General features: G+C 43.5%; 1 protein-coding gene across 3 annotated transcripts in view; it reads right to left on the minus strand.

Moving 5' to 3' along the window:
- ANAPC1 (anaphase promoting complex subunit 1) overlaps positions 1-13,015 on the minus strand; it is a 314,460-nt gene that overhangs the window by 152,102 nt on the left and 149,343 nt on the right. For all 3 annotated transcript variants that reach the window (XM_069769209.1, XM_069769210.1, XM_069769211.1), the window contains one exon: positions 6,228-6,406. In XM_069769209.1, the coding sequence (XP_069625310.1) occupies positions 6,228-6,406 (179 nt within the window). The remainder of the gene's footprint in view (positions 1-6,227; positions 6,407-13,015) is intronic.

The raw sequence follows: 13,015 nt of genomic DNA on the forward strand, positions 1-13,015 counted from the left end.
GGTTATAACTCTGGAACTCTTCAACGGATCCCGCTGATTCTTAGATTGTTTTTTCGTGACATATTGTACTTCATGTTAGTGGTAACATTTCTTCGATATTACTTGCGATTATTTATGAAAAAAACGGAAATATGGCGAAAATTTTTAAAATTTTGCAATTTTCACACTTTGTATTTTTAGGCCCTTAAATCAGAGAGATATGTCACAAAAAATAGTTAATAAATAACATTTCCCACATGTCTACTTTACATCAGCACAATTTTGGAAACAAAATTTTTTTTGTTAGGCAGTTATAAGGGTTAAAAGTTGACCAGCAATTTCTCATTTTTAAAACACCTTTTTTTAAGGGACCACATCACATTTGAAGTCATTTTGAGGGGTCTATATGATAGAAAATAATGAAGTGTGACACCATTCTAAAAACTACACCCCTCAAGGTTCTCAAAACCACATTCAAGAAGTTTATTAACCCTTTACGTGCTTCACAGGAACTGAAACAATGTGGAAGGAAAAAATGAACATTTAACTTTTTTTTGCAAACATTTTAATTCAGAACCATTTTTTTTATTTTCACAAGTGTAAAAACAGAAATGTAACCATAAATTTTGTTATGCAATTTCTCCTGAATACGCCAATACCCCATATGTGGGGGTAAACCACTGTTTGGGCGCACCGCAGAACTTGGAAATGAAGGAGCGCCGTTTGACTTTTTCAATGCAGAATTGGCTGGAATTGAGATCGGACGCCATGTCACGTTTAGAGAGCCCCTGATGTGCCTAAACAGTGGAAACCCCCCACAAGTGACACCATTTTGTAAACTGGACCCCTTAAGGAACTTATCTAGATGTGTGGTGAGCACTTTGAACCCCCAAGAGCTTCACAGAAGTTTATAACGTAGAGCCGTGAAAATAAAATATCGCATTTGTTTGCACAAAAATGATCTTTTCGCCCACAAATTCTTATTTTCACAAGGGTAACAGGAGAAATTAGACCACAAAAGTTGTAGTGCAATTTCTCCTGAGTACGTCGATACCCAATATGTGGGGGTAAACCACTGTTTGGGCGCACCGCAGAGCTTGGAAGAGAAGGAGTGCAGTTTTACTTTTTCAATGTAGAATTGTCTGGAATTGAGATCGGACGCCATGTCGCGTTTGGAGAGCCCCTGATGTGCCTAAACAGTGGAAACCCCCCACAAGTGACCCCATTTTGGAAACTAGACCCCCCATGGAACTTATCTAGATGTGTGGTGAGAACTTTGAATGCCCAAGTACTTCACAGAAGTTTAGAATGCAGAGTCGTGAAAATAAAAAATATTTTTTTTTTCCACAAAAAAGATATTGTAGCCCCCAAGTTTTTATTTTCACAAGGGTAACAGGAGAAATTGGACCGCAATAGTTGTTGTCCAATTTATCCCGAGTACACTGATGTGCCATATGTGGGGGTAAACCACTGTTTGGGCGCACGGCAGAGCTCGGAAGGGAAGGAGCGCGGTTTTGGAATGCAGACTTCGATAGAATGGTCTGTGGGCGTTATGTTGCGTTTGCAGAGCCCCTGATGTACCTAAACAGTAGTAACCCCCACAAGTGACCCCATTTTGGAATCTAGACTCCCCCAAGGAACTTATCTAGATGTGTGGTGAGAACTTTGAATGCCCAAGTGCTTCACAGAAGTTTAGAATGCAGAATCGTGAAAATAAAAAAAAAATTTTTTTCCACAAAAAAGATTTTGTAGCCCCCAAGTTTTTATTTTCACAAGGGTAACAGGAGAAATTGGACCCCAAAAGTTGTTGTCCAATTTATCCAGAGTACGCTGATGCCCCATATGTGGGGGTAACCCACTGTTTGGGCGCACGGCAGAGCTCAGAAGGGAGGGAGCACCATTTGACTTTTTGAGTGCAAAATTGGCTGTCGTGTTTGGAGACCCCCTGATGTACCTAAACAGTGGAAACCCCCCAATTCTAGCTCCAACCCTAACCCCAACACACCCCTAACCCTAATCTCAACCCGATCCTTAATCCTAATCACTAACCCTAACGATAATCACAACCCTTACCCCAAAACAACCCTAATGTCAACCCTAACCATAACCCTAATCAAAACCCTAAATCCAACACACCCCTAATCCTAATCTCAACCCTAACCTCAAACCTAACCCTAATCCCAATACACCCCTAATCACAACCCTAACCCTAATCCCAAACCTAACCCTAATCCCAAGCGTAACCCTAATGCCAACCCTAACCCTAATACCAACCCTAATCCAAACCCTAACCCTAATCCCAACTCTAACCATAACTTTAGCCCCAACCCTAGCCCTAACTTTAGCCCCAACCCTAACCCTAGCCCTAAGGGTACTTTCACACTTGCGTCGTTTGGCATCCGTCGCAATCCGTCGTTTTGGACAAAAAACGGATCCTCCAAATGTGCCCGCAGGATGCGGTTTTTTGCCCATAGACTTGTATTGCCGACGGATTGTGACGGATGGCCACACGTCGCGTCCGTCGTGCACTGGATCAGTTGTGTTTTGGCGAACCGTCAGCACAAAAAACGTTCAATGTAACGTTTTTTTCTACGTCGCGTCCTCCATTTCTGACCGCGCATGCGTGGCCGTAACTACGCCCCCTCCTCCCCAGGACATAGATTGGGCAGTCGATGCGTTGAAAAACTACATACTCTGCCCACGTTGTGCACAATATTCACAACGTGCGTCGGTATGTCGGGCCGACGCATTGCGATGGCCCCGTACCGACGTAAGTGTGAAAGAACCCTAACCCTGAATTTAGCCCCAACCCTAACCCTAAATTTAGCCCCACCCCTAACCCTAGCCCTAATTTTAGCCCCACTGCTCTTCTCCTGCCGGCCGGCAGATGGCGACAGATGGCGGGCGCACTGCGCATGCGCCCGCCATTTTCTTTTGCCAAGAAGACCAGGAGGCGCAGCAGGAGGATCCAGGGACACCGGTAGGTATAATAGGGTCCCTGAAACCCCCTATTTCTCTGTCCTCTGATGTGCGATCACATCAGAGGACAGAGAATTACACTTTGACTTTTTTTTTTTGCGGTCACCGGTAAACAGTTAATTACCGGCGATCGCAAAACAGGGGTCGGTAAAACCGACCCCGATCATGTTCTTTGGGGTCTCGGCTACCCCCGGCAGCCGAGACCCCAAAGATTCTCCCGATGCCGGCCAGCGGGCGCACTGCGCATGCGCCTGCCATTTTGAAGATGGGGGCGCCCACCGGGAGCCACGAGGAGCACCGAGGGAGATAGGTGAGTATCGGGGGGCTATCTGGGACCCCTTTTCTCTGTCCTCTGATGTGCGATCACATCGGAGGACAGAGAAATTAAAAAGAGATCGCCTTTTTTTTTTTTTTTTGCGATCGCCGGTAAACGGTTAATTACCGGCGATCACAAATGCGGGGTCGGTAAAAAAAACCCCGAATCATGTTCTCTGGGGTCTCGGCTACCCCCGGCAGCCGAGACCCCGGAGAAAATCCGACTCTGGGGGGTGCTATTTACTTTTTCCCACAGCACCGTTAATTAACGGCGCTGTGGTTTAAGTACCCTTAGCGGCCGCCGTTAAAAGGCGTATTGGCGGTCGCTAAGGGGTTAAAATAAAAAATAAACACATACTCACCTTCCGAGGGGCCCTGGCGCTTGTGTGCGGTGCACGCGGCAGCTTCCGGTCCCAGGGTTGGTATGAGCGCAGGACCTGTGATGACGTCGTGGTCACGTGACCGTGACGTCATGGCAGGTCCTTCTCCCATAGCATCCTTGGCATCGGAACCTGCCGCTTGCACTGCCGAGGACAGGGCGCACGTCGGAGGGTGAGAATAACATTTTTTTTAAAATTATTATTTGTAAGATTAGATATTTTTACTATTGATGCTGCAGACGCAGGTTTAAAAACCTGATCATCTGTATATTACCTGTGTGAACAGGGTTCAGAGAGGAAAAGTCCATGTGGACATGCTGAGTGGAACAGCTTTTGTGCAGATAGCCCAAGAGGAGTGGTGGGTAACTCCCCAGTCTTGTAGACACAAGAGAACAATTATGGAAACAGGAACACATGGGCTACTCACACAGTGAACAAGTCTGTAGGAACATGCTCACACACCACCAAGAAACTTGAAGACACAAAAGAGCATGGTAGAACCAAAAACACTCAGTTTCAAAGAATAACAGTAATCTGCAAGTGCTAGTAAAAAGATGTAAAAAACAGGGTATTTGGTTGATACGTTTTTTGCAAAAAATGTATACTAAGCTGCTCCACCAAACGTCAAGGTAATATACAGATGATCAGGTTTTTAAATACATCAGATAGGGATTGCATACATCAGTTAGGACTGCTCTGATATGGGTATACCTTGACGTTTGGTGGAGCAGCTTAGTATACATTTTTTGCAAAAAACGTATCAACCAAATACCCTGTTTTTTACATCTTTTTACTAGCACTTGCAGATTACTGTTATTCTTTGAAACTGAGTGTTTTTGGTTCTACCATGCTCTTTTGTGTCTTCAAGTTTCTTGGTGGTGTGTGAGCATGTTCCTACAGACTTGTTCACTGTGTGAGTAGCCCATGTGTTCCTGGACCCGATGCAAATTGTAGTAGCGAGCACGTGCGCGCAACACTAATAATTACATATTCAATAAGATAATCTAATGTTATCAAATTCTGTGTCGTACCTGTGGGTTCAGAATGCTCACTATACCCTTGGATAAAATATTTGAGTGGTGTATTTTCCAAAATGGGGTCACTTGTAGGTGGTTTCAACTGTTTAAGAACATCAGGGGCTCTCCAAACACGACATGGCGTCCGCTCTTGATTTCAGACAATTTTGCATTCAAAAAGTCAAACGGTGCTCCTTCCCTTCTAATCCCTGCCGTGTGCCCAAACAGTGGATTTCCCGCACGTATGGGGTATCGGCATGCTCAGGAGAAATTGCAGTACAATTTTTTCTCATGTTAGCCTTGTGAAAATAAAGTTTGGATCTAAGTTCAATTTTTTGTGAAAAAAGTTAAATGTTAATTTTTTCCTTCTACATTGCTTCAGTTCTCATTAAGCAACTGAAGAGGTAATAAACTTATTGAATGTGGGTTTGAGCACCTTGGGGGGTGCAGGTTTTAGAATGGTGTCACTTTTGGGTATTTTCTGTTAAATAGACCCCTCAAACTCACTTCAAATGTCATGTGGTAGCTAAAAAAATGGTCTTGTAAATTGTTGGAAATATGAGAAAATCGCTGGTCAACTTTTAACCCATATAACTGCCTAACAAAAAAAAAATGGTGTTTACAAAATTGTGCTGATGTAAAGTTGACGTGTGGGAAATGTTAACAACTATTTTGTGTGACATATCTCTGATTTAAGAGCACAAAAATTAAAAGTTTAAACATTTCTATAATTTTTGCCAAATTTCCATTTTTTTCATAAACGCAAGACATTTTTACCCCTGACGTGAATTACAAATTGTCACACGAAAACTATCTCAGAATCAGTGGGATACGCTGAGTTCTAGAGATATTACCTCAAAGTAACAGTGGTCAGAATTGTAAAAATTAGCTAAGTCACGAAGGTGGTTGAATATTTTTAGTCCACATCAGTGATTTTGTCTATATAGTAGATTACCGTAAGTGGCGATCAGAGGTCCTCAATCAGCGACATTTTTAACACTAAAATTAAAACATTTTACAATTTAACCTTCGTCAGGCTGCATAATTTTACAATGTTAACAGGCTGCAGAGGTACAATTGTACCTTCATATATATTTTATTGAAATTTGGCCAATATATTCTGGACCAAAACGGTAGAGATGTCACAAAATTTCAACCATCTGTGTCTTTTCGAAAAAAAAAAAATGTATTGCAATTTTAAAACGGAATAGTTACAATTGTACCTAGTCAGCCGGACGAAGGTTAATAAGGCTGCTTTCACACTAGCGTCGGCACGGGCCCGTCGCTATGCGTTTTTTCTCCTAAACGACGCACTGCGACGTGCAGCCAACAATGCTAGTGTGAAAGTAGCCTAATTTGCAACTGCAAATAACGACATTAAACCATTACAATTTTTACATAACATTTTCAGGTATTTTAATATATTTCCATTTTTGTGAATTTACTGTACTTCCATTTTACTTTACCAAAGCAATGTGTCCCTGGGCATAACTGTATTATATTACATTGCAAATGTTTCATAAAGCGTATGCAAGTCTCCAAATGTGCAGGTACTCACAGATTTGGCTTGCGGAAAGTTCCCTTGACAGGCCTGCTTGGAAAGGTCCTGACGTCCAATGAGTATGCAGACAGCTTCCGGCCAATCAGAGGCAGGCTCTTGGCGACACTGATAGATGGCGTGTCGGATGGAAAGTGCAACCCCAAATGGAAGGGACTCCAAATCTTGCAGCGAAAATCCTTGCAAAAATTAAATAGTAACTTTAAGAGACTATAAAGAGAAGATGAAATAAAGCAAAATTTTAAAAAATCCATTTGACTTTTTTTTATGGCTCTGATGACACTTCTTATTCTGGCATATGTCGGCTGCAGCACCGTCATGAAAGTCTTGTGCTACTTCAATCACCATGTACATCATCATGTAATTATTTCTTGACCAGTTGTGGTTACGGGGTGGAAATGAAGACAAAGTATTTTGTAATTAAAATCTACCACCCCCATAAGTCTCCGATGGTGCTATATAAGGCTGGTTTGCGTGATGATTCTGAATGCCCGAGGTGTAAAACTGCAGATGCTGATATACTCCATATGATGTGGACGTGTCCGAGACTGGCTGCTTTTTGGGTGGTAGTTTTGAGTCATATGGAAGGTGCGTATGGATGTAAGGTGCCAAGCGATCCTATAGTGTGCTTGTTGGGATGCGTGGATGAGATTGGAGTGGATAAACACCTAAAGATAGCTATTGCCAGATTGTTATACATGGCTAGGAAGGTAATAGCTCGAAATTGGATTAGGGAAGAACCGCCGTCAAGAGGAGAGTTCCTCCAGTATGTGAAGCAGGGCCTGACACTGGAAAAGGGGTTTTATAAAAAAAAAAGAGGGAAAATCGAAATGTTCAATAAAATGTGGTCTCCGTGGATTGCTATGGGATAGGGGTATTATAGAGGGAGAGTTAATTAAGGTTCCTAATTAATGGTAATGTTAAATGTGGCTTATATTATTGGCCGAGGGATTAGATAGTATATTGGTCTAATGATGGAAGTGCTAACCAAGGTGAGCTGCTTTGTTGGGTGGGGTTGGGGGGTGGTGGGATTGAAGGGGAATGTTTGAAGGGGGGGAAAAAAAGCTTTGTATTGAAAATGAGAATGTAACATATCATTTATCTTGTTATTCTTAATAAAAATTTATGTGAATAAAAAAAAAAAAAATCTACCACCCCCGCCACTAAGATAATAAACACACATGCACAGTTGTGATTGGCATTACTAAAGCTCCTATAAACTAATTACAACATGTAAAATATCTCCTGAAATAAGATTGATTCACGAAACTGCTTAAACACTAAAAACTTATTAGTAAAAATGGATATAATGTTGAAAACAATGGCAGGACACAAATAATGGCAACTTTCATTCAGTTTGCAACAATGCACAAAATCAGGTTAAGGATCCTGATTGCAACAATGTGTCACTTAGAGGGCTGCAGGCTGTCACTTACAATCACGTTTTTTTTCTGCTGCAGAATTAGCAGTATTCAGAATGCTGGTAAATGTATATAACCTCACCCACACCACTTATTGGCAGAAAGCAGTTCATCAGGGGTTACACAGAGCAATAAGTACAACTTGTCAAACAAAAAACAAGCCTTCATATGGATATGTTGATGGAAATAAGGTGGCTCAGTTATTAGCACTGCAGCACTGGGGTCCTGAGTTAAAATGCCACCAAGGACAACATCTGTAAGGAGTTTGTATGCCCTCTTCGTATTTGTGTGGATTTTCTCCGGGAACTCATGTTTCCTCCCACACTCCAAAGACATACTGATAGGGAATAGTGATCCCCAATGGGGACAGTGATTATAAGGTCTTAAAGCACTTTGGAATTAATAGCACTGTAAGGCTTTGTGCACACATTCAGGATTTTTAGCGTTTTTTCGGCCGTTTTCCGCTAAAAACCGCTTACATAAGCATCCCATCAATTTTAATGCATTCCGCATTTTTTGCGCCCATGTTTTTCCGCGGCGGATTCATTCACATTCCGGAAACAAATGCAGCATGTTCATTCTTTGTGCGGAATTGGGGGGATTCCGCACACATAAGAATGCATTGATCCGCTTACTTTCCGCATGGGGCTATGCCCACCATGAAGGAAGTGGATCATGTGCGGTTGGTACCCAGGGTGGAGGAGAGGAGACTCAGTAATCTTCGTTCCCAGAAATGTTTTGCAGCAATGACCTGTGAGGACGTAGCGGTCTCACGTGATGCTACGTCATCTGGGGTCATTGTAGCGAGGCCTTGCTGGGAACGGGAGTATCGCGAGGATCGGGAAGGCTGTGGGGGCCGCCGGAAGGTGAGAATATCATGATTTAAAAAAAAAAAAAAGAATTCTATTATTTTTAACATTATATCTTTTTACTATTGATGCTGTATAGGCAGCATCAATAGTAAAAAGTTGGTCACACTTGTCAAACACTATGGTTGACAAGTGTGACCAACCTGTCAATCAGTTTTCCAAGCGATGCTACAGATCGCTTGGAAAACGCTAGCATTCTGCAAGCTAATTACCCTTGTAAAATGCTAGTGTTTAGCGGGAATATGCATGCAAATTCTGCATGCGTATTTCCCGCGGCAGCGAGTTGCAGAATTGCCGCCGAAATTTTGGCGGCAATTCTGCAACATGTGCACATACCCTAAAAGAGAGTAAAATAAATAAATACATTTTTTTCTTAAATAGTTTTATTTTGAATGGGGGATGATTTCAACATGTGTTTTTCTTATTTTTTTTTTTTTTACTGACTTCAATAATTCCTTTAAGAGACTAGGTTCCCCTAAGGAAGCTGTGATTACATAGCAGGCTTCAGCAGAAAACAAGATCTCCTGTAAATGCCAGCCACGGGCAGGCGTTTATAGGAGATTTACAATGATATGCACAAGGGTCTTCTGCAGACTCCCTGATGTCATGCAACCTATTGGCGCCTCACGATCACGTCACAGGAGTGGAACTTAGAAAGCGCTGGCCAGAAGCATGTCATAACTGCTGGTGTCAGTGATTGACAGCGGCATTCAACTGGTTAAGGCTGAGTTCACATTACGTTATAGGCATCCGTTAGACAGACTACGCTACACTGCGGCATAACGCGGCGTAACGTAGTCCGTTAACGCCATTAAGTCCTATGTCGGATGCATCGCTAGCGCACGCCCACAATGGGCGTGCGCTAACGATGAGCCGTCATTGAGTGACGGACCCTGGGACGCGGGCTGCAGCGTTTCCAGGTCAGTCACTGCTAGCGCAGATAGAGCATCTGCTAGCTATCTGCGCTAGCGCGATGACATATTGGCACTTGTGTTAACAGCAGCCCGTTAACGCATGTGTTGAACGGGCTGCTGTTAACGCAATGTACACCTAGCCTAAAAGCCACGGGTGGATCTCAAATCCACAAGCGGCTGTTAGAGGCACATGACAGCAGATCAGATCAGCTGTCATGTGCAGGGAAAGAGGCGGGCTCAGCACTGGAGCCCACATCAAAGGCAGGGACACAACCTTGGATGTACCTATACGTCCAAGGTTGTGAAGGGGTTAAAAGTACGCAATAATGGAAGAAGGAAAATAATGTACACTTTTGAATGATCTGCGATGAGTCCTTATCTCCATCCATATAAAATCATCAGAGAGCAGAAATCAGCCATTGGGAAAAGGAAGCCTGCAGATACTGAATGACTTGAGAGAACTGCAGTGGAAAAAGCTGCCATCAGATGCAGTGGCTTATGAAAGTATTCACCACCTTGGCTTAATAGTGTTTTACCTCAAGCTGGAATCTCACTTTTTTTCCCCATCATGGTTGAAAACTATTTAGCGGCCAGACTTGGATTACAGCGTGGGACACAACGACGGACAGGTTTGGTATATTGTTGGTTTATTATTTTATTTTTATTTCAAGTGATCGAAGGCATTGCCTGGATTAGGAGAAACAATAAATTGGGATAACGGTGTGGTGTCTTTATTTACCATATAACTATAGGATTAGTAATGGATAGGTGCCAGTGATTTTGAGATTGTTTTTTGTGGCGCATTATACTTCATGATAATCGTAAATTTAGGCTGATTTTTTTTTTATTTTTTTTATAAATAAACACAAAACATCAGAAATTTGACAATTTTTTTTTAAAAATTGCAATTTTCAAATTCTGAATGATTATCCCTTTAATTCAGATAGTCATACCACACAAAAACATTAATAAATAAAATTTCCCTCATGTCGGCTTTACATCAGAAACATTTGTAAAATGTTATTTTATTTTATTAGCATTTTAGGAGGTTAAAAATGTAGCTGTAATTTTTCGTTTTTTTCATGGAAGTTTACAATTTTTTTTTTTAAGGGACTCTAGCGGTCCTACATATTGCAACCCCCCAAAACTGATACCATTTTAAAAACAGCACCCCCTGACATATTGAAAACTGCTGTCAAGTAGTTTATTAACCTTTCAGGTGATTTTCAGGAATTAATGCAAAATGACATGATAGGAATGAAAACACCAAGGTTACTTACTGGTAGCCAGTTTTTCCGGAGCCCATGACAGCACACCTGAGAGAGGGGATCCGCCCAGTCAGGACAGGAAACCTACTGAAATAAAAGGGCAATACCTCTCTCTCGCTTCAGTTGGTTTTCAGAGCATGAGAGGCCCCCTTGGTTAGTTCACATGGTAATCTACCACCACATTATATTAACAAAAAACACCCAGCTAAAAGTGCACACCAAAGGGTGAAAAAAGAAGGGAGGTAAAAACAGGTGCTGTCATGGGCTCCGAAAAAACGGCTACCAGTAAGTAACCTTGGTGTTTTCCCGTCTCCCATGACAGCACACCTGAGAGATTTTTGGAGAAAGGAACACCTTAGGGAGGGACCACCGCTTGCAGCACCCTTCTACCAAAGGTAAGGTCAGTAGAGGAAGATAAATTCAGTCGGTAGTGTTTTAAAAAGGTAGACGGTGAGGACCAGGTAGCGGCCTTACATATCTGATCAATCGATACCTCTGCTTTTTCAGCCCAGGAAGTAGCCACGGCCCTGGTGGAGTGAGCCTTGATGCCTTCAGGGATCGGAACGCCACATGCAGCATAGTATAAGCTAATGGCCTCCCTAATCCACCTGGCAATAGTACCTTTGGACACCCCATGACCTTTCCTGCTACCCTGGAAAGCTACAAATAGAGACTGATGTTTCCTCCACTGACTGGTTAAGGATATGTACTGTAACATAGATCTTCTTACATCAAGAGTGTGAAACCTCTCCTCACCTGGATTTTTAGGATTAACACAAAATGAGGGTAAAACAATCTCCTGACTCCTATGAAATTTAAGACCTACTTTAGGTAGATAAGCCGGATCTGGTATTAGAACCACCCTGTCGTCATATATCTGAGTGTATGGAGGACAAACGGACAGGGCTTGTAAGTCACTCACCCTACATGCGGATGTCAAAGCTACCAATAGCACGGTTTTTAGAGTGAGAAATTTTATCGATAACTCTTGCAAAGGCTCAAAGGGTGGGGCGGCACGGTGGCGCAGTGGTTAGCACTGCAGCCTTGCAGCGCTGGAGTCCTGGGTTCAAACCCCACCAAGGACAACATCTGCAAAGAGTTTGTATGTTCTCTCCGTGTTTGCGTGGGTTTCCTCCGGGCACTCCGGTTTCCTCCCACATTCCAAAGACATACTGATAGGGAATTTAGATTGTGAGCCCCATCAGGGACAGTGATGACAATGTGTGCAACCTGTAAAGCGCTGCGGAATATGTTAGCGCTATATAAAAATAAAGATTATTATTATTAAAGGGATTTTTAGTTAGAGCATCTAAAACCAGATTTAAATCCCAGGGAGGAATTTTCTGAATTACTACAGGTCTAGACCTACTACATGATTTAATGAAACGGGCTACCCACTTATTGGAGGCTAGATTAAAATGATATAAAGCTCCTAATGCTGACACTTGAACCTTAAGCATATTGGTAGCCAATCCTAGTTGTAAGCCTGCTTGTAGAAACTCTAAAATAGCACCTGGTAAGATCTCTTGCTGCTGGTGCTACTGTGGCGATGACCGTTGTGAGTGCTACTCCATACAATCCTCCATAGCGGAGCTCTGTAGATGTGAGCACTTCTACTGTGGACTCACCCCCTTTTGAAGGGTGATCCACTCTGCTCACCGCCTCATCCGCTACAAAAATTGCTCCTCCCCCACCTCTGCGCCCACCAGGAGACCGCCAGAAGATCCCTGTGACCCGGCCAGCTTTAGTCTATGGGCGCCGCCATCTTGGATCCGGCGCACAGCAGCGACCTCACGCGGGCATGCCCATTCCCAGCGTGACCTGCGCGCAACACCTGCCACGCACCCGGAAGCTAGGCCAGGGCCGAAGGCAGCAGCAGAGGGGGCAGAGAGCGGCGTGGCAGCCGCAGAAGAGCCACAGGCCTCCGGACTGCGCTGCCCAACGCCCGCACGTGCGCAAAGGCCCCAGGACCTGCGAACGGCGCTTCCACACCCTGAAGGCCGGCATACAGGCATCCTGCCTGTTCTTCCAGTGCCGGGACAGGAGTGGGTGAGTCTTTCAAAACCGCCGTGATTCCAGAACTAGGGCTCCTATCAGGACAGGAAACCCAACTGAAGCGAGGGAGAGGTACCGCCCTTTTATTTCAGTAGGTTTCCTGTCCTGACTGGGCGGATCCCCTCTCTCAGGTGTGCTGTCATGGGAGACGGGAAAATGTGTATTTTTACCATCTAAATGTCGCTAACTTCTAAACAGACCACTATAGCCGGCAGACACTAAAGGTACCGTCACACTTAGCGACGCTGCAGCGATACCGAC

This window comes from Ranitomeya imitator, chromosome 5 (assembly GCF_032444005.1).
Source record: "Ranitomeya imitator isolate aRanImi1 chromosome 5, aRanImi1.pri, whole genome shotgun sequence".
Taxonomy (NCBI): Eukaryota; Metazoa; Chordata; class Amphibia; order Anura; family Dendrobatidae; genus Ranitomeya; species Ranitomeya imitator.